This window comes from Sorex araneus, chromosome 3, assembly GCF_027595985.1.
Source record: "Sorex araneus isolate mSorAra2 chromosome 3, mSorAra2.pri, whole genome shotgun sequence".
NCBI classification, from domain to species: domain Eukaryota; kingdom Metazoa; phylum Chordata; class Mammalia; order Eulipotyphla; family Soricidae; genus Sorex; species Sorex araneus.
Genome location: NC_073304.1, coordinates 149,493,097 through 149,516,154, shown reverse-complemented (window position 1 = coordinate 149,516,154; position 23,058 = coordinate 149,493,097). Strand labels below are relative to the sequence as shown.

Here is a 23,058-nt window from a genome sequence, read left to right as displayed (position 1 = left end):
AAACCCATCCCAGCATTGGGTTCGAAGATTGTACAGACTTCTTGGAATCGACCCAGGGAACTCAGGCAATGCCGGGACTGTATTATATCATCAGTAATTTGGCTCTTACCGCAATATAAGAATAAACATATCAAGACAGAGCATTTCAAGAGTTGGATCAGGAGTTTGAAAACAACGCCAGACTCTTGTCAAAGAGCAAATGGTTGTAACTGAGCCTCATGGTATTGCAGATAGTGTCCAGACAACTGGTCTAAGCCAACAGCAAAGAAAATAATGCCAGTCCAATGACAGGGTTTTCTAGGCTCTTGATAGTTCAGCTTCTGATTCTTGAAGTGCCATTTAAATTTCCTGAAATTTTATCTAAGAAATAAACCAAGTGGCTTATTAATTGCATTTTAAAATGTAAAAAGTAACCAAATGTCAAGACAGAGCTGCTGCTATAGGCAGCTGGTATGAACCATGGTCTTTAGCATATACCAAATAGACCATGTGCATACTGGGATGTACAATATTAAAAGAGACCCTCCGCAGTCCTGCGGATAACACAAAAGGATGTGTACACTTTCTAGACTGGACACCCTGGCTTGATGTCCGCCACCACACAGTCACACTGAGTGGCCCACTAGCACACAAACTGTGAATTGCTCCCTGAGCACCCACTGCCAGATGTGGCCCCAAAGTCACATCATCATTTTTTAAATAGATACTTAAATGGCACAAATTCCCATAATCCAAACATGCCCGGAATCAAAAGACATCACTAGTCTGTGGTCTTGCTTCCAACTGGGATGACAGTTATCCACCCATGTGACTTACCTTCTCAAAGTCTCGAAGAGCCTGAGTCTGCACCTGGGGGCGGTTCTCGAATGCTCGCAGAGAGTCTGTCTGCTCAAAAGGGACCTTATCACACCTCCTCCAGGTCTGCGACTGTGCTGGTAGACCTCGGACTTTGATGTCACAAAGAAAAGCTGTAATAAAACAGAATGACCAAAAAGTGTGTATAATTGCTTCATTATAATCACTCTATCCTAGATAGCCCAGTAGAATTGGCTTCTGCAAAATGCACATCAATTGAGACCACGTGAAGACAGTTCACATAAACTAGCCAGTGGTGGATCTTCTTCTAGCTTATGTTGTCAGGCCCGTGTAAATGATGTTCTTATTCTCCCATCGAGCACTGAGGTCTATTATTATTATTATTATTATTATTATTATTATTATTATTTGGTTTTGGGGTCATGCCTAGGGCTCACTCCTGGCTCTGCACTCAGAGATCACTCTTGGTGAGGCTCAGGGGACAATATATATATATAGGGTGCTAGGGGTCAAACCTGAGTTAGCCACATGCAAGGCAAGAGCCCTACCTGCTTGTCCTATCACTCTGATTCAGAATTTCTTTTCTATCTCTTGGATCTGGATAGGTTTAGCAACCTTCTTTGATCAAAACACAATAAAAAATATGGCTCTAGATGAGTTTTAGAGATAGGACCTTAAAAAATGCATTTTTCCTCTTATATTTCTCTTCTTAGAACCTCAAGACCACAGTGCTGTGCAGAAGCCCTTCTGCCCTCTCAGAGAAGGGAGGGACCAGTTTTAGGGAGATGATGATGCCTCAGTTCACAGCCAGGCACCAACTCCCAGACACTTGAGGAAAACCACATTGGACACTAAGCCTCAATCAAGCCTTGGGAAGGTTGCAGTATTATGGGTGATGCCAGGTGACAGCAGAAGAAATGCCATATGGATTGTGAGAAGTGACAGGTTGTTGGTTGGTGAGGAAAGGGAAGGTGGAGAAGGAAAAAGAAGGGTAGGAGAGAAATGGGAGAGGGAGGAAGAGGGGAGAGAAGGAGAAAAGAGGGGATAAGGGGTGGGATGATATGAGAAAGAAGAGGAGAGGAGGGGAAGCAAAGTGAGTTGAAATTTTCCAAAAAGGGAAAGGCCTCTTTAGTGTTTTATTTGTTTTCTTCTAAATATCACCCCAAAATCACAGGAGAATATTCTAGACCAGCAATTGGTAATATTATCAAGAAACCAAAGAATTTCCTGATGGAGAAATACTGTGAGAAATCAAATATACTGTAGCAGTCACTATATACAGTTTTGGTTGGCGGGTGGAGTCAGAGAGTCCTGCTAAGGATCACCACTGACCGGCACAGTCCACATATATGGCGAGTGCTCTCTCTCTCGCTCCACCCCAACTATAATTTTTTTAAAGAAGGTTTCTGAGACAAAGGAAAATATTGAAAGGTATTGCTATATTCTGGGATAAGGAAACTCTAGTGCAGAGAAAAAGGAAGTTGAGGTTGGAAAAATTAAGAGGGGAAAAGATTCAAAGGCACGGGAAGATGACAATGATGCAGACAGAGATGAAATGGAAAGGAATGATGATAAGCAGGATTGCTTCAATATAGCTTTCCAGCGCCCGGGAGAAGCTCAGACTGTTGGAGTGCATTTTTTGTACATGGAAGGACCAGGTCTGTTCCCGGGCACCACCAGGAGTAAGTTGTGAGAGCACCGCTGGGTGTGATTCAAAAACAATCCCCCAAAGTGTGAAGAGTTTACAAAAGTATTTTAGGTATGGTTTAGAACAATTTACTGAGGTGGAAAATTAGATGCTTGAGTAGTATGTGAAAATTTAAAAATTCACTAAAAATCTGAAGTTTTTGCCCAGATGAATTTATGGGGTATGTAATTCAAGGAGAATACGATCAGCAGGAAACAAGGAATTTTGCAAGACGATATTCGCATCCTCCTCACCTGCTGCCTGACTTGTCCTGGGAACCAGCTCCCCATCTTCCTCTGCAAAAAGATCTCTGTGGAGAGAAATGACCAAGAATGAAATAGAACCTCCACACAGTCTCCCATAGCCCAGTCCCTGATGCTACAAGGCATCTTTTTTCTGCTTTCATGTCTTTCTCCACCAATATGCATCAAGCTCCTGCTATGTCAGGGTCAATGAAATGCTGCAGGTGAAGAGAAAGGAAGTCACTGGGTGCCACTGGGTATGGCCTGACTCTTATCCAGCCCCCCAAACAGCCCCTTCAATAAGCACAAGTAGAGCAGTATTTGGTTTTTGTTTTTAATTTTATGAAATCACCGTGAGACAGTTACAAGCTTTCATGTTTGGGTTACAATCACACAGTGATCAAACACCCATCCCTCCACCAGTGCACATTCCCTACCACCAATATCCCGGGTATACCCTCCCTTTCCTACCCTCCCCCTGCTTCCATAGCAGACAATATTCCCCATACTCTACTTTTGGGCATTATGGCTTGCAACACAGACACTGAGAGGTCATCATGTTTGGTCCATTATCTACTTCTGGCACATATCTCCCATACCGAGTGATTCCTCCAGCCATTATTTTCTTAGTGATCTCTTCTCTATTCCATCTGCCTTCTCCCCTCCACTCATGAAACAGTCTTCCAGCGATGGGGCAATCCTGGCCCTTGTATCTACTGTCCTTGTATCTACTGTCCTCATGTGATGTTATTCTATATTCCACAAATGAGTGCAGTCCTTCTATGTCTGTCCCTCTCTTTCTGACTCATTTCACTTAGCATGATACTCTCCATGTCTATCCATTTATAAGCAAATTTCATGACTTTATCTTTCCTAACAGCTGCATAGTATTCCATTGCGTAGATGTACCAAAGTTTCTTTAACCAGTCATCTGTTCTAAGGCACTTGGGCTGTTTCCAGATTTGGGCTATTGTGAACAGTGATGGCAGCTACTTTTCTATTAGTGTTTTGCAAACACTAATAACTGGACAACCACCACCATTCTGTAGAACAGTATTTTAATATACTCTCCTAGTATTGAATTACTATCATGGTCAATATTAGGAAGAAGCAGAGATCACTTAACTTTTTCTGAAGGGCAGTGGGAAACCATTGGTAGATTTAAGTAAGAGACAGGAAGGTTAATGATCAGATTAAGATGTCAGACAAATCACTCTGACTCCTGAGTAATAAAGTGTGAAGAGAACAAAAGTGGGTGGTGAAAGCAAGGATTTGTGATAGTTTTCACTAAAGAAAAGACAGTGGAGGAGAGAGGTACAAAGCCTAAGACTGATTTAGGAAATGGGCTTGACACACAGAACCTGGAAAGCAGACAAAATACAATAGGAGGAATGTTACATTTGAGTAATGAGTGGTTCATCTTCCAGGGCAGTTAAGACCAACATCACCATCCCTAGCATACAGGGGGGAAAGAACACTCCAATATATTTGACAAATGCTAATTTTGTCTTCAGCATGGTTTCAAGCTCAATGAGCACAGGAGTGAACTAAACAGATAAAAATGCCTGGACTCTAAGAGGAAGGGGAAACCAACCAGTGAAATGTATAGTAACAAAATATTAGAGTGGGGGGGGAGAGAAAGTTCAAGTGTTAGAGCATGTGTCCTTCACGTGTATGACCCTGAATTTCATCCCAGTCCCTTATACCCCACTCTCTAGCACCCAGATATGTGCCTGATGACTCCAGCTCCAAGGCAAAATATTAACAAAGCACCCTATTGGAAACAGTCCTCCCTCCAACCAAAAAATACACGTCATCTGTGGAAATAGGGACTAAGGGAAGAAGAGCTGGAGGCAGGGGGAGGAAAAGGAGGTACAGTTATCAGCAGGTGCGGCTTCTCTGAGAAGTATCACTGTCACTGTCATTCTGTTGCCCATCAATTTGCTCAAGCAGGCACCAGTAACACCTCCATTGTGAGACCTGTTATTGCTTTTGGCATATTGAATACACCATGGGTAGCTTGCTGGGCGGGCTCTCCAAGAGGGATGGAGGAATCAAACCTGGGTCAGCCACGTGCAAGGGAAACACCCTACCCACTGTGCTATCGCTCCAGTCCTACCTGAGAAGCATAAAGGAAATATTTGGGGACAAACCCAGTGGAGGAGCAGGTAAAGCATCAGTGTGGCTGGGCTGCAGGAACAAGTGGTGACAAGGCTGGGCAGGAAGCAGATTGATCAAGCCTTGGAGGCCATCGGTGGGCGTTTAGCCACTGGAGCCTTGTGAACCAGGAAGAAAGGCCAACTGAGTGGCAAATGTTTTAAAAGGGCTGGTTGCTTTTTGAAAATGGAATCGCTGGATGAGAGGCCAGAAAAATTACCCACAGAAAGATGCTTTCAATGCTTAGCCTATTCCTCAGACCCTTAGATATTCTCAGTTAGTTGCTCTGTAACGAATCGTGTAGACACAGATATAGAAGGTTTCTCTTTTAAAAAGTCAGAAGCAGTGACAGGAAGTGGAGGAGGACCCAGCATTTATTTAGAAATCAGTGATGTTCTTTCTTCTCTGCCTAGGGGTTAAATCTTGGCATCAATCTTCGATTTATCAAGTTCCAGATGGACATAAAAGTACCAGACAGGGAACATTAAACAACACAGACCACCTACTGATTAATTATTTCAAAACAGATTACCAGCTTGTGATTTTTCCATACCCTCTGCCTTTAATTTTCTCCACTTCTCATTAAACACCTGCCCTGAAAAGTAAGCAATGAAAGAGATAAATCTATTACCTTTTTATCCCTCTACATTGATATGAAGTAGGGGAAAGATGTTGAGCCTATCAATCAGAACAGTATCTTTAAATATCTGTATGGCAAAACTTATATTGAGCCACAGATATTCATGCTATGGATGGATTAGGCTCAGTCCACAGACAAAGGGAACTACATTTGTCATAAGGAGCATGTCATTCCTTGAGACAAGTTCAACTCAACCATCAAAGTTGTCCCATTTCTAACTTGGCATTGGGTCTGCCTTATCTTATAGGGGCAAATCTGCTTTTCAACAGAATGGATGTGGACTTTCCAGTTTGCAACAATTTCTATCACTTCCTATCCTTGTGTAGTCCCAACTTATGCACTTGTTTTGATACTGGCCTGCCTCTTCATAGCCCTCTGCTCCTGGCATAGATCAAGTGCAAACATAATTACCCCATATGGGTAACTGAATGTGAGGATCATAAAACATCTTAAATTTTTATTTAAAAATAAATTTCTTTTTGACTTATTAACAATAAATATTTGCTTTGTTTACATATTTTTGTACCAAATGCCTAGAATTGCATAAAAATCTCTCTGGTGAAAAGGGGTCACAAGTGAAAAGTTTAAGAAGTGCTGGTATAGATAATCAAACTATTGACTATAGCAAACAATTTTTCAACCTGTGATGATAAACTACTAGCTTGCTAATAAATGACTTCTGCTTTTTGGACTTTGGTTCTTTCAAATATTTATTTAAAAAGTATTTGACTTTCTATGTTTCCTTGCAATAATGACCAATTCTATTCTAATAGATGCTTAATCAAAAAACCAAGTTTAATACCGTACAAGATTCCTGGTCTCTCTAGACATGATCTCATTCAATCCTCCTTTCTCCAAAGGTCTTACATTATGGATAAGGAGCAGGTTGCAACAAGATGATGCACATTAGTCCCAGGAGAAACTCCATTTTCCCTGCCCAACCTATACCCACTCTGAGATAGTAACCTGGCCCAGACAAATCAATAAGCAGAAGGGAGGGAAAATCACTTTGGCTGGGCAATGAGTTAATGGACGTATTATGGTGTCTCATGAGATTTTTTTAAATCACTTTAACTCACTTAACAGCTCAAGTTCCCTCTCTTACTGTCAGAGTGGAGTTCATTCAACGGCACCAAAAGGTGAAAAGAAATTTGATGCTCCCCTAGGAGAGGGGCTCATCATGAAAAACACTGGGCATATGTCTAAGGGGTTGCAATTTGAGACATCAGATACACCATAATGCAAATATTTGGGATACACCAGAGATAGACGCCAACTTCAGTCTCTACTCGTATATTACTTACAACAGTAATACATATTGGTAAATTTTTCTCTATTACCCAAGTTTGGAAAAATCTTGTATTTCCTTGTCCTAGTTTTTTCAATTCAAGTATTCTGGTTATTTTTAAACCTCATCCCATGAATACACATGCTCAGCTAGCATATGGTTCACCAGATTAACTCTTACATAGATGTACATACATAGTCTCTCTTTACCTTGGTATTGCTTTTCCTGGACAAATCAACTATAGTTTCCTAAGTTAGCCTTATCATTCTTTTTCTCCTTCTCTCATCAGTCTGTCATTACTGCTAACAATACCAATAAAATTATACTAATTTTTGCCAAGAAATTTGCCAAATTTGGAAAATCAACATTTCCAAGTGAAACCTACCCACAAACTATTTACCCACTTACTTTCTATATAACATCGGGCTACACTAGCACGTGACAGGGACGAATGGAGATGTTACTGGCACCCACTCGAGCAAATCAATGAACAACAAGATGATAGTGATACAGTGATTTCTATATAACATATTACCTATATTTTCATTGTTGGCTGATAAGTAGTCAAAAGATAGTGGAATAAAATAATGCATCCACACTCAATATTCCACAGTATAGTATGACCCTCAATTTTTCAAGGTGACTGAGTCTAGAATTATTAGAAAATAATTATCTCCCTTAAGGCCATCTGTTACATGCTCAGATTCTGATTCTGCCAAACTGCTAATGGTTTTTCTCCATTAATTTTCTAAGTATGATAAATTTAATTATCTCAGAAATATCCATGGTCCGCCATTTTTGCTTTTCTGAAAAGTGACCATTGACTGTTTCCAAAATTTGAGCAACTCATAGTTGCCACTAGTCAAGTCTCTCAGAACATTATGGGATGCTGTAGAACTTAGCAAAGGTTATACCATGCAGAAAGGTTTTTCTGGAGGGCAGTCATAGGCTCTATCTTGCAAACTGCGTTTTTCATGTTCTTGTTTTATATTTTGGCCTGTTTAATTTGTGAACTGAGAAGAGCAATACATTATGTTAATGGATGATATTATTGATGAGCAAGGCAAGAGGATAATCATATACCTTCATCATTATGAAACTGTAACAAATCATACAACTTCATCATGATTGTACTGTAACAGATCTTTGAACATTATTTCAGTGCCCTAGAAGTAAAATCATCACTAAAAATCTTTCTAATGAAATTTGTCGTCTTGAGTAAGCAAAGTAACCTAAGTAGACATAAATTTACTTATCATGCAAGGCAGTTATATTTTAGGTGGGCATTTTATTCAACAAAGATCAGATATGAATGGTATGTATATAAGACACTCAACCAGTACTATTTTAATACATAACTGTATTATATATACATATATTATTATATTTACATAATTTATCGTAAATGCCACATATTGTTGCACTGCACTGCACTGTCATCCCATTGTTCATCTATTTGCTCGAGCAGGCACCAGTAACATCTCCGTTGTGAGACTTATTGTTACTGTTTTTGGCATATCAAATACACCACAGGTAGTTTGCCAGGCTCTGCCATGCAGGTGAGATACTCTCGGGCTCTCCGAGAGGGAAGGAGGAATCAAACCTGGGTCGGCCGCATGCAAGGCAAACACCCTACCCTCTGTGCTATCACTCCCGTCCATGTTGATTGTTAGAACATTTATTTACACAATTCAACAATAAACATTTTAAGACCTTAAAAAAATATTTCTAAGTATCTGGTGTCTAAGCATTATTTTCTTCTTGATCTTGCCTATTGAAACTATTAATCTAGGACATGTTCTTCTTTGAGTGGAAAAACCCCAAAGGGGTGGTGATTTTTCAGGTGTTCAGTCTCCTGCCTACACTTGGGCAGCTCTAGGGCCACACTGTCTGGTTTCCTTCTTCATCACCAGTACCCTTGCCCCTTGATTGTAATCCCTAAACCTTGGAACAAGGGCATCTCCAGGAGACATTTTCCATCTCTCAAACTTGTTTGAAAAAAAAATAAATTTTTTTTATTTCTTATTATGAACAAATATTTAGGAGATGGGCCCAGGGATGTAGCTCAGCAGTAGAGCACTTGTCTTGCATGGGTAAGGATTTGCTCCCTGGCAGCACAAAAATAAAATAAAATTCAGGAGGAAAGACACTTTGCCTTTGTAGCAGTGCCTCAAGCAAAATACCTGGCCTTGAATTTAAGAGTTTTTTATTCCACTTCAAGCATAGTATTGAAATGGTGCCCCCATGTTTAGTAGTAGAAACACAAAAGTCGAAAAGAAATACAGAATCTATCAAGTGTTGAATCTGTTGGGAAGGCTAACGGAATTCAAACAAATAGTTATTAGAACAATAAAATGTAAAACAGATTCAGAACATAGATGAGATTGCGACTGATGTCATTCTGATGAAGGGAGCCTAAGACACCCACAGAGAACAGAGCCCAGTCCTTGAGAAAGAAGAGTATGATGCACCAGAGAGTGCAAACAGAGGATGCAAGTGGGAGGCTAGAGGGTGTGTCAGCCCAGGCTTTGTTCCTCCTGTCTCTGGTCAATGGAACGCCCAGGCAGACATAGAGTACATCCTAACAGCCTTTCTGTACTTCCCTCTTCCCCACTATTCTGTGCTTAACTCTAGTCCAGCTGAAGGAGTATTTCAGGGAGCCAAGAAGGCTAGACCATGTCTTCATTTTTTTCTTCTCTTTATCTAACTACATAAGTCACTGAAAAATAGACTCTTTGGGTTGGGTTTGGTTTTTAAATTTTGGGCCACACCTAGTGGTACTCAGGGCTTATTCCTGGCTCTGAGCTCAGGGATAATTCCTGGCAGGGCCATATGGAGTGCCTGGGATCAAACCCAGGTCTGCCCATACAAGACAAGAGCCCTACCCTCTGAAATAACTCTCCAGCCCCTGTTTTTTATTTTTATTGTTGTGTTTTGCTTTGAGGTCACACCTGGAGATGTTCAGGGGCCAAGCATGGGACTAGTTCACGGTGTGGGAGGGAACCCAGGCTTCCTGCATGAAGAGCAAGCACTCAGCTAGTCGAGCTCTCTCTCCAGCTTTCATCTAGTTACTTAGAACCCACTGATAACTGAAAATAAAATCAGCAAGAAAATATCAGGACTAAGATATGCTTTGGGGGGGCACAGTGCCAACCCAGCAGGTCAACCTGTACCTGGGGGGGGCGAGTGCATCAGTAGCCAGATGGTGACTTCAGGCTTCCTGATACCCCAAAATTGCTGCTTTGCCTCTAGTTGGACCCCAACAACTTAGGACCAAGTTTCCCAAGAAATTAAATGGCCAAAAGTTAAATATGTGGGAGTGACACCCACAAACCTCCTCCAGCTCAGCTATGCAAGCTCATTTATCGGCCTTGCTTTAGAGACCCATAAATAAATCTTGAAAGAGATCAAAAGCGGCCATTTAAGCACATTAATGGCCATGATTCCGAGACTCACAAATGAATCTCAGAGGAGAGCAGCACTCTACAGAGATGTCTCTCCACCCCACACCAGGCTGATTCCACCAGGGTGCTTCTGAGGGGGGCAGGTGTGTCCCTCCGCCTGCCCAAAATGAACCCCGGCAGCAGCAAACCTCCAGAACCCAATCCCCTCCACGCTCACGGCCAACCTTCACAGGCTCATCCTGAACCCCTATGCATGAGAATGAACCCGCTGAAAAACGCAGGTATGTGGGACCAGTTACTGAAAACTCCAGGCCTCACAGAGTTGGGGATGGGCAACCTCCCTTCATCTCCCAGCCCTTCCCAGTTCCCTGGCAGTCACACCCATGAGTTGCCTCCAGGCACCACTTAAGTGCATTAATGGCCATGATTCAGAGACTCACCAATGAATCTTAGAAGAGAGCAGCATGCCAGAGATGCCTCCAGACCCCAAATATTTAAAAATTTTAGAATTCCAGGAGTATACAGTCACTTTTGTGGTCACATGACACTTCTTACATAAGGGGCAGGCTGGAGTAGTGGTGGTGGGAAAATTCAAAATAATGGTGGTAAGAAGGTGTTGAAACGTTAAATTAGTGTGAACAACTTTATGAAAATAAAAATTTAAACTTTTTTATAAAAGTAATGTGAAGTTCATGCCTGCTTCAGTCAGTTTAACCAGCAGCTGAATAAATAGCCAGTATTCCTACATTTTAAAAAATGGACTAATATCTGCTTTATGGAAAAAAACCTATCTATGATATAGACTAGAAGACATATAAAGTAACGAAATGTGGGAGAGGGTGAGTTTAGGATGGCAGAATATACAAGTGAGTATATCTTTCTTTTTAAAAGACATTGTTAAACTAAAAGTCTATTTTTTATATTTAGAGAACATATTTAATTTACATTGCTTTTCTAATTAATACCCATAATGAAAGATGACAAAAGTAAAAGATTAGACTTACTGTGGCCTTCCCAAACAAGAAGATTGCTGAAATTTGCTCCTAAGTGGAGCCGTTCTTGAATTAGTTTCTAAATCAGATATATACACCACCTGTTCTAATTCTCACATCCCCAAAGTCCATTGTTCAAATGACCATTGTTCACTATTCTGGTTCAAATGAGGAAAAACAACTCTCTAAAATCTCTAATGTCCAAATATTTATTTTTCCTATTTTAATTTCTATCTACAATCAATCCCTGTAGACATAAAAGGGTGAGAAGAAGAACAATGACCTATTTTCTTCAATGTGTGAAGCTCTGGCTTTGGGAAGTTTTAAATGGTAGAGTTTCAAATAGTACCAACTTAGAAACAAAGAGATGTGCAGGTAACAAGCTCTACATTACCTGTGCATAGTTAACAGTTTAACAAGTTTTCTTACGCTGGAATTTTCCAAAACACCTATCTTACTTGAAAAGAGCTTTATCACTATTGTGTCCCCCCACCCCACCCCCCGTACCCACTGCCAATGCTGACACCAGAATTATTGAGTACCTGATACTTTTAAGGCACTTCTTTTTTTCTTTGGTTTCATTACTTTTTGTTTGTTTTGTTTTGGGGCCACATCCTGCATCATTCAGGGCTACTCCCAGCCTCATGCTCAGGGGTCCCTTTTATTGGTTCTTCAGGAACTATGTGATGCTAGGGATCCAACTCAGGGCTCTCACACACAAAGTAGACACTCGAGCACTTTGATTCATCTCTGTGGCTACTTTTCCAGTGCATTCATTTTGTATTCTTCCTGTCAAGACTCACGCCATATCTTGAATGCACTGGCTTAAAGGCGGGTGGCCTAGATCACTTTTTTTAATTTTTTTTCTTGCTTTTTGGGTCACACTTGGCAATGCACAGGGGTCACTCCTGGCTCTGCACTCAGGAATCACTCCTGGCGGTGCTCAGGGGACCATATGGGATGCTGGGATTTGAACCCGTGTCGGCCGCATGCAAGGCAAACGCCCTACCCGCTGTGCTATCACTCCAGCCCCCTAGATTACTCTTTGCCCCACAGTCTAGGGAGGACAGAGAAAGAGTGTGTAGGGAGTGGGGGAAGAGACAGATGAGAAGCAATGGGGGCTGAGGGCAGGGGTCACGGGGAGTCAAGCACATCAGTGGTGTTAAGGAATGATAGAGATAATATCCAAACCACAGAGTTAACAACACTGAAATCGTGAGACCCAAACTTTAACAACAAAGTTTTAAAAGTTCCTGTCGAGATGGTAGGCTAGGAGTTTGGGGCATGAGGTGGTATGGGAGGGAACTTGGAAACACTGGTGGAGGTAAATTGACACTGTGGTTGCGATTGGTGCTAGAACGTTCTATATCTAAAATTCAGCTGTGAGTGACTTTGTAAATTACAGTGCTTTAATAAAATAAAATTAACTATTTTTTTAAAAAGACACACCACATCCTAATAAAGTAAGTACTGTTATCCCATTACAGGTGAGGAAATAAAAGTTCTTATGAAGGATAAAGTTAATTTTTCCCAAGATTGATTATACAGTGATATTACATCAAGCCTGAATTTGAAAACTGGTTTCAAATATTTTCTCCTTCCCGAATACATTATTTCTACTCACACACATACTAGGAGGCTTCTGTAAACCTTTCTTAATTTTCACCCCTAAGAAGGTGAGATAAAAATGCAGGATGGTGTGGTAAAGTGGGGATGGGATTAAGACCCACATCCTCACACAAATTTGTTTCTTGGAATATTAATTCATCCCCAACAGGCAGACCCAATACTTGATAAGTGCTGAAATAACAGGTAGCACTGCACTGTCATCCTGTTGTTCATCAATTTGCTCAAGCAGGTACCAGTAACATCTCCATTGTGAAACTTGTTACTGTTTTTGCATATTGAATACACCACGGGTAGCTTGTCAGGCTCTGCTGTGAGGGCGGGATACTCTTGGTAGCTTGCCAGCCCTCTGAGAGGGACAGAGGAATCAAACCTGGGTCAGCTGAGTGCAAGGCAAACGCCCTACCTGCTGTGTTATCTCTCCAGCTCTGAAATAACAGAGTTTGTTATTCACCATGTGACAAACAAATTAAAATTCTAAAGGCAAGTGGCAAGAAAGACCCTTCATGTATGCCCTATCTTGAAGTGAGTCACCCAGTTCACACTTCCCTGATCTCCAAACCAACTCTCCCCAAATATTCACACCTTTTCCAAACCCCTTCTATGCCAACACTTGGTTCTGTCCCTGTCATAAAAAAGGGGGGAATAAACTGTACAGAAGAGGTTATGGGCGGGGGGGCGGAGGAACATAAAAATGGGAAAGGTCATGAATGAGTGTCCAAGCTCCTCTGAAACTTCTCAGATTGATTTATATTTGTATTGCTAAGACAGACACTGGGCTGGAGCAATAGCACAGCGGGTAGGACATTTGCCTTGCTTGCAGCTGACCCGGGTTGAATTCCCCTGCCCCTCTTGGAGAGCCCGGCAAGCTACCAAGAATATCTCCCCCACATGACAGAGCTTGGCAAGCATCCCCTGGTGTATTCGATAATGCCAAAAACAGTAACAAGTCTCACAATGGAGACATTACTGGTGCTCGCTCGAGCAAATTGATGAGCAATGAGATGATAGTGAAGACCAGACACAGAGGACATCTTCTTTATTAAAAAATATTATCAAATATCCCATCTTTGGAGTCAGGACTCAGAAGCACATTGAAATGCAAATGAGGTCAAAGTCACAGATGCAGAGCACAAGTCTAAACAGAGTAAGATTATAATTTTTCTCAAGACTGTAATTATCACCTTTGTGAGCTACACTGCTGAACCATCAGAGCCCCCCTGAAAAGAAAGCGTTACTGTGAGTATCCTTCTGCATGCTGACTCAATGTGGGCTAGCTTGGCATCGACACAACAACATCCTTTCCTGCAATACAGTCTGCAATTACACCTTTCACTCAATGCAGTTTTTTCACTGAGGGTAACAGCGGCCAACTGGAACACTGAAGGCAATTTTCTGCACGGCTAAGCCCTCTCAAGACTCAGAGAGCTACAAGTTTCACTGTGCTTCTCCAACTATTTTTCCAAGTTTTATGATCTCTCCTGCTTCTGCACTGACTCATTCTAAATAAGGAGCATTATTTCTCCTACTACTATTCATCAGCATTCAGAAAAACAAACAGTACCAAAAAAGGTAACAATTTTTGGTTAATAATGATTGTCTTCACCTTTCCCTTTAAGGTTATCAGACATCCAAAAACATCTAACAAATTTTTCTCTGTGCTCCCTAAATCAACAAAGATGTTGAAATCTATTTCAAAAGAGATGTGAAAATACTCTGCTTTGGATTCACATTTTCCAGAAGTAGTACAGCACAATTTCACAAACTTCTAGAACTTAGCCTGTGTTCTTACTTTAGGTCCTGGCAATGAATTCTGTATTAACAAGAAAAATTCACAAGGCACTGGGCTCGACAATGTTGACTCAGTTCAGAACAAATATCAAGGAGAGGAATTTTTTCCATATTTATATTAGTCTTACTATTTACATGATCTTTTACTATTTATTCTCTTTATAATGTATATTAATAATAATTTTTAAATGAGTTACATATTCCTTGAGGCCAAAGACATAGTTCAGCACATAAGGTGCTTGCTTGCCTTGCATGAAATGTGGCTCACCCATATTCAATCCTGAGCCTGCTGGGAGTGATTCCTGAGTACAGAGGCAGGAGAAGCCCTGAATATAGCCAGATGTGGCCCATAAATAAAACAAAAATAAAATAAGTGTATGCTCATTGTAGAAGTTTTGGAAAATAGAAAGAGTATAGAAAAAAATAGCATTGTCGTAGCACTGTTGTCCCGTTGTTCATTGATTTGCTCAAGCAGGCACCAGTAACATCTCCATTGTGAGGCTTGTTGTTACTGTTTTTGGCATATTGAATATGCCACAGGTAGCTTGCCAGGCTCTGCCATGCAGGCGGGATATTCTCAGTAGCTCGCCAGGCTCCCAGAGAGGGACAGAGGAATTGAACCCAGGTCGGCCGCATGCAAAGCAAACGCACTGTGCTATTACTCTAGTCCAGAGAAAAAATAAAATAAAATATACTGTTACCTGGTCTGGGGTGATAGCACAGTGGGTAGGCTGTTTGCCTTGCATGTGGCCAACCAGAATTCGATTTCCCATCCCTCTCGGAGAGCCTGAGAAGCTACCAAGAATATCCCACACAGCAGAGCCTGGCAAGCTACCCGTGGCGTATTTTATATGCCAAAAACAGTAGCAAGTCTCACAATGGAGATGTTACTGGTGCCTGCTTGAGCAAATTGATGAACAATGGGACGACAGTGCAACAGTGCTATATTGCTACCTAAAGTAATGTTTGACTTTGTTTATTTACTTTTATTTGTTCTTTATTTTTTATTTTCTTCAGTTTATATGAATTTATAAGCATATAGAGGAAAAAAATAATAAAATATATTAATACCTAAAGTAATATAAAAGTATATAAAGTATCTCTTGCCCGCAGGCCTGGCTGTCTTCCCTGGGGCCCCTCAGAGGGGATGGGCTCCAGCTTCCCTCCCCACCCCGAGCAGAGCTCCCGGCAGCCAAGGACCACCGGAACCTAGCTACAGCCATGCCCGAGGCCCCTCTCCACACATTCGGACAGGCCTCATGCATGAAGGTACCAGCAGAGGAACCCAGGTGTGTTTAATTCCATCAACGGCCAATATTCAGAGACTTAAAAGCAAGTACCCAGAAGAGAGCAATGCAGAAAGTCTTTTGCCCGCAGGCCTGGCTGTCTTCCCTGGGGCCCCTCTGAGGGGATGGGCTCCAGCTTCCCTCCCCACCCCGAGCAGAACTCCCGGCAGCCGAGGACCACCGGAACCTAGCTACAGCCATGCCCGAGGCCCCTCTCCACACGTTCAGACAGGCCTCACACATGAAGGTACCAGCAGAGGAACCCAGGTGTGTGTAATTCCATCAATGGCCAACATCCAGAGACTTAAAAGCGAGCTCCCAGAAGTGCGTGGCTGCTTTGAGGTCGCATGATATTTGGAACCTACTTCTCCCTCTGGGAGAAACTGGCAAGCTTCTGAGAGTTTCCTGCCCATATGGGACAGCCTTGCAAGCTTCCCATGGTGTATTCATATGCTAAATCCAGTAACAAGCTGGAACTCATTCCCCTGACCCCGAAAGAGTCTCCAGTGTGACATTGACATCGTTGGTAGGGCCAAGTCGAGAGAGACTTCTAAGATCTCACTCAGAGAAAGGACGAATGGAGAGGTTACTGAGCCCGCTTGAGAAATCGACGATTAACAGGGATTTCGTGATTCGTAGAAGTAATATACTTGATTTTGTTAATTTACTTCCATCTGTTGTTTAGTTTTTATGCCTGTGCAAATCCTACAAAATGGAAATAACACAAAATATGCAAGTTTTGTATCTTGATTTATACATGATAGCTGAAACAAAGATTTTTGAGGAAAGTGTTTTTAGAGGAAGAGATAAGGGCAGATGATAGGAGGAAGAAAACATCTTAAGGATATACAAGGAACTGGTTGAACTCCACAAGAAGAAAACTGCCAACCTGATCAAAAAATGGGGTGATGAAATGAACAGAAACTTTCTCAAAGAAGAAATCCGAGTGTATCGGGCCTGGGCTGGTGCCGGATCCAGCTCTGCCGAGACTCAACCCAGGTGGCCATGCCTTTGCACTGCCACCTAGCTGCTGTACGACCAGGATCCAGAGCCAGCTATACGACTTGGGGGCCCAGCGAGTGCTTGCAGCCATGTGTCCAGACTATGAACTAAGCTTTTGCCCCACGCTGGCTAAGGGGAGAAATATCCTTCCTTGGTTTTTCTTCCCTCTGGGAGGAATCGGTGCGGTGTCCGCCATATTATGGAACTGTTAAACAGGTATGAATTTGGTGGCACGGGGGAAAAAAAAATGTGTTTTGAACTTGAAACAGCGGGACGTTCGGGCAGTCTCGGGCCGGGGCCGGTGCCGGCTCCAGCTCTGCCAAGACTCAACCCGGGTGGCCATGCCTTTGCACAGCCACCTAGCTGCTGTACGACCAGGATTCAGAGCCGGCTATATGACTTGGGGGTCCCAGCGAGTGCTTGCAGCCATGTGCCCAGACTGTGAACTAAGCTTTTGCTCCATGCTGCTCCAGGAAGGGAAATGATGCTATTTCCAACTTAAATCTCCCTGGACTTAATTACTAAATACAGAAATACTAAACCGCGTGGGCACTACCGCGGCCACACGACTTTATTTCTCTTCATTCTCATCAGTGGAAATCTAATTATCAAATGTTTCCTTGTCAATAGGGCTGTATTCTTGGGGGATAAACTCCAACAAGAATAGTGAGTTCTATCTTGAAATTCCAACAACAATAGTGATTTTTGTGTTGAAATAAGGAATGTAATCAAGGTAAAGAGAAAAGGAAGCGAAATTTGTCAGTCTATTTGGGGGGGGTTAGGGCTGGGGGGTGATAGGTATACTGTTTTTGTTTTGTTTTGTTTTTATCTTTTTTTGGTGGTGGAATATGGTCACTGGTGAAGGGACGGGTGTTTGAGCATTGTATGACTGAGACATAAGCCTGAGAACTTTGTAACTTTCCACATGGTCATTCCATAAATAATAATAATAATAAAAAAAGAAATCCGAATGGTTCAGAGGCACATGAGAAAATGCTCGACATCACTAATCATCAGGGAGATGCAGATCAAAACAACAATGAGATATCATCTCACACCACAGAGACTGGCCCACACCCAAAAAAACAAAAGCAACTGGTGTTGGCGCGGATGTGGGGAGAAAGGGACTCTCCTTCACTGCTAGTGGGAATGCCAACTGATTCAGCCCTTTTGGAAAAAATATGGATGATCCTCAGAAAATTAGAAATTGAGCTCCCATTTGGCCCAGCAATACCACTCCTGGGAATATATCCCAAAGAGGCAAAAAGGTATAGTAGAAATGACATCTGCACTTGTATGTTCATTGCTGCACTTTTTACAATAGCCAAAATCTGGGAAAAAAATGAGTGTCCAAGAACAGATGACTGGCTAAAGAAACTTTGGTACATCTACACAATGGAATAATATGCAACTATTAGAAAAGATGAAGTCATGAAATTTGCATATAAGTGGATCAACACGGAAAGTTTCATGTTGAGTGAAATGAGTCAGAAAGAAAGAGACAGACATAGAAAGATTGCACTCATCTGTGGAATATAAAGTAGCAGAATGGGAGACTAACACCCAAGAGTGGTAGAGATAAGAACCAGGAGGTCTGCCCCACAGCTTGAAACTGGCCTCAAATGCTGAGGGAAAAGCAGCTGAGATAGAGAAGGGAACACCTAGCAGAGAATGTTGGGAGGACCCACTCAGGTTGAAAGCTGCGTGCCGAAAGTAGACTATAGACCGAACATGATGCCACTCAATACCTCTATTGCAAAATACAACATCCAACAGGAGAGAGAACAAAAGGGAATGCCCTGCTGCAGAGGCAGGGTTGGGGTGGGGGTGGAGAGAGGGATACTGGGAACATTGGTGGAGGAGAATGGGCACTGGTGGAAGGATGTAAACGAAATGCAAACATGGAAGTCCACAAGTTTGTAACTGTACCTCACGGTGATTCACAAATAAAAAATTTTTTAAAAAAGATGCAGACCTGTCCCAAGATTAGAAAAAATAAATCTAGAATCTTCTTTCTTGATGTGGTTTATGTACCAAAATAAGGCTTCTATAGTTCTAGAGTATAGGGTTACAAGAGTAGGGAGTAAGGAGGTAAGAGCTTGGAAAGGGGCTGGAAGGATAGTACAGCAGGTAGGGCACTTGCAGGAGGTAGGCCCTGGTTTGAATCCTTTGCTCCACATATGATCCCTTGAACACTGCCATGAGTGATCACTGAGCACAGAGCCAGGACTAATCCCTGAGAAACATCAGGTAGCACTGCACTGTAGCACTGCACTGTAGCACTGTCGTCCTGTTGTTCATCGATTTGCTCGAGTGGGCACCAGTAACATCTCCACGGTGAGATTTGTTGCTACTGTTTTTGGCATATTGAATAATATGCCACGGGTAGCTTGCCAGGCTCTGCCATCAGTATGACCCTAAAACAAAACAACCCTCTCATAGAGAGAAAGAGAGAGAAAGGGAGATTAGAGAGAGTGTGCTGACAAATATAGTTCACCTTGAAGTCTAGATTAAATGGAAAGATGAATATAGAGCAGATGGCCTGAATACACAGAACAGTGGAAGAGATTCAGTTAAGAGAAGAGATAAAATGAATATTCAGGAAAAAATCAGCAATATGCAGTAGGAATATAATTTCTAAGGTAAGAATCAATCCTAAGGGTGGAGAATAAGCACGAAATTTGGCTGTGCTTCTAATTAAGGAACTGTGAAGCCAGGGTGTCACATTGATATATATATTTACTCCTAAGGGTAAGTATATAAATATATCAATCCTAAGGGTGGAGAATAAGCACGAAATTTGGCTGTGCTTCTAATTAAGGAACTGTGTGTTAAATTAAGCCAGGGTGTCACATTGATATATATATTTACTCCTTTCTAGTCACCATCTTGAGTATTGGCTCCTTGAAGAAAAGATTTTTTATATCATTCACAATCACTATTCAGTATTTAAGAATTCTAGACAAAATCATTTTTGGGATGATACCATGTTCTATCTGTCTTTTAATTTATTTAAAAATTTAAATAAAATTGTGGCTTATAATACTGTTAATAATGGTTCTCTTGCAAATAATTTCATCATTACACCCATTACCAGTGTAGCCACTGGTAATCTCTTCCAAGGATCCAACACCTCTGCCTCTCAACACCTCCAACTGAGTTATGTGAATCAATTCAATAATTATGTTGCTTTTGTTGCTGCTTTGTTGTCCATCTTTAAACTACACAGTTGAGAGAGATCACACTATATCTAATCCTCTGTTTCTGATAACTTTGCTCAGGATGATATCTTCTTGTTCCATTTATATGGCTGAAAACTACATAATTGTTGCTCTTTCTTAGAGCTGCACAGTATTCTTTTTCTTTTTAACAACTTCTTGATCCATTAATCTGTAATTGAGTATTTGGGTTGTTTCCATGTCTTGCTTCTTATGCTAAATGTGGCAGTGAAAATAGATGTGCATATATCCATTGGAATTAAAGTTTTTGTGCTTTGGAGATAGATGTCAGGAAGAAGTATTGCTAGATCATCTGATAGTTCTATTCCTATTTTTCTGGATAGTTCTTCATATCACTTCCCCTGAATCAGATAACATTCCCACCAGCGGTGACATGAGGGTCCTTTCTCACCAAAACCCCACCAACACTGGCTGTTTCCAGACATATGCAAAGGTGCTGTTCTTACTGGTGTGAGATGATATAATAATGTTATTTTTATTTTCATTTCCCTAATTATAAGTGACAATTAGCACTTGTTCATATGCCTGTTTGCCATTTATCTGTTTTCTTTGGAGGAAGTATTTGTTCAACTCCTTGCCCGATGTATAGATAGGGTCATTGGATGTTTTTGGTTGTTGAATTTTGAGAGTTCTTTATAAATTTTTATAGACTTTTTATAGTCCTGTGTCTGATGTATTGCATGCAAATATTTCCCCCATATTTAAGTATAGTCCCTTTTATTAGGACTTGACTTTCTTTCACTGTGCCAAGCTGTTTAATTTTATGTTTTCCCATGACAAATGAGGAATTTGATACGATACATATATTTTTCTTTCCTTCTTCCCTTCTTTCTTTCTCTTCTTCTTCTTCTCCTCCTCCCCTTTTTCCTCCTCCATTCCTCCTCCTCCTCCTTCTTTTTTTTTTTGGTGGCAAAGGGAGGGAACTTTTAGGGCACACCTGGCAGTGCTCAGGACTTACTCCTGCCTTATGCTCAGGGATCACTACTGGCAAAGCTCAGAGGGCCATATGTGGTAACAGAGATCCACCCAGGTCAGCCATATGCAAACCATTAGGCAAACATCTTACTTTCTGTACAATATCTCTGGACCCACAATTCACATTTCTTTAAAAATGGATGAATTCAATTTGAGTAAATTATGGTATTAAACTTGGATATTATCTATTCCATAACAAAGAAGTATCTACCAAATAGTTCTGCAGGTCTTTTCTTTGGTAAGTTCTTAATAGAGCATCTAGTAAATTTTAGAAACAGTCAGATGGTGAAGGTTTTGACAAAAGACAATCCTTTTTACCAATAAACTCACATTAAGGGATATACTAAGTAAGTTTGCTGCATACTATAATAAATTAGAGAGAGTTGTGCTCTGGCTACAGAAAACATCCAAGACTAGGTTCCAAAATTAATCCCCACCTTTTGGACCCGGCTGTGGAAGGAGCATGATGGAGGGGCCCGAGGGAGCGCCCTCGGACCCCAAGCAGCCCACTGAACTAATTCCGGCATGGGACCAGAGACCCCACGGCGTGCTGAAGCTGTGGGACCCGGGCATCCCCCAATTCTTTTAACCTGTCTCTCTCTCAACTCCTCCCTCCCGAGCACAGCACAGGGGCCGCGGTTTTCCTGAGCGCAAAACGGAGACGCCGATTCAGCCAAAACAGGACGTGAGCGCGCTTGCGGGAGTCCCCAGGGGGCGGGGGCGGCGACCCCCGCCCACCGCAGTTAGATACTTAAACCCACCTCCCCCACGTGTGCTTCCTTTTGGACCCGGCTGTGGAAGGAGCATGATGGAGGGGCCCGAGGGAGCGCCCTCGGACCCCAAGCAGCCCACTGAACTAATTCCGGCATGGGACCAGAGACCCCACGGCGTGCTGAAGCTGTGGGACCCGGGCATCCCCCAATTCTTTTAACCTGTCTCTCTCTCAACTCCTCCCTCCTGAACACAGCACAGGGGCCGCGGTTTTCCTGAGCGCAAAACGGAGACGCCGAGCCTCTCTCTAGGTTTCTCCATCTTATGAGCACCATAAAAGGGTAAAAGTTTATAGTGATGTTATTTCTGGTTGTACTTTCCCTGGACTTTATACAGAAACCCAAAACCGCGCGGCCGCTGCCGCGGCCGCGCGACTTAATGTCATCTTAGTATGAGCAATATGTAATGGTTCCTTTCTAATGGGGCGGACTTTTGTGGGAGATCCTAATAGTAAGTCTATTGCTGAAATATTGAAGGCAATCAAAGTGGTAGCCATCTCACTAGACTGAACTAAGCTATATCCCCACGCCAGCTGAGAAGAAATTTTCTTCTTTCTCGGGAAGAAACGCGGTGTGTCATCAACTACAGTGTGATGTCCATTAAGCAAACAGACCTGGTGGCGTGGGAATGGGATATAAGGGGAAAAATTATGTACAAGGAACAGCGGGACGCTGGTGGAATCTCGAGCCGGAGCCGACACCAGCGCAAGACCGTCGGTTCCAGAGACTGCTTGCAGATACTCTACAAGTCTATCAACTAAGCCAGAGCCCCACGCCTGCTGATGACGGGAAATAACCATCCTTTTCGGTTTTTTTTTCCCTTGTCAGGCAGCGTGGCGATTACTAAAACAGGCGTGAACTCGGTGGCGCGGGGCAAGGGGGAAAAAGAAAAACTATGTAACAAACAGCGGGACTTAATATCTCTATATTCTTAGCAATGGAGAACTATCAAATGCCTCCTTGGCAATAGGACTGCTTTTCTTTTTTGGGGGAAACCCCAACAACGGTAGTGAGTTGTGTGTTGAAACATGGAATGTAATCGAAATAAGGCGTAAACGAAGTGAAACATATCATGTGCAAGGGTTGGGACTGGGGAGGTGGGAGGGGGCGGCAGGTATACTGGGGGGGTTGGTGATGGAAGAT

At 42.1% G+C, this 23,058-nt stretch overlaps 1 protein-coding gene across 11 annotated transcripts in view; it reads right to left on the bottom strand.

The window, feature by feature from the left end:
* PDE4DIPP2 (myomegalin) overlaps positions 1–23,058 on the bottom strand; it is a 241,916-nt gene that overhangs the window by 172,021 nt on the left and 46,837 nt on the right. For all 11 annotated transcript variants that reach the window (XM_055129953.1, XM_055129962.1, XM_055129961.1 and 8 more), the window contains exons 2-3: positions 2,758–2,813; positions 817–968 (exon numbers count right to left, since the gene is read on the bottom strand). In XM_055129953.1, the coding sequence (XP_054985928.1) occupies positions 817–968; positions 2,758–2,813 (208 nt within the window). The remainder of the gene's footprint in view (positions 1–816; positions 969–2,757; positions 2,814–23,058) is intronic.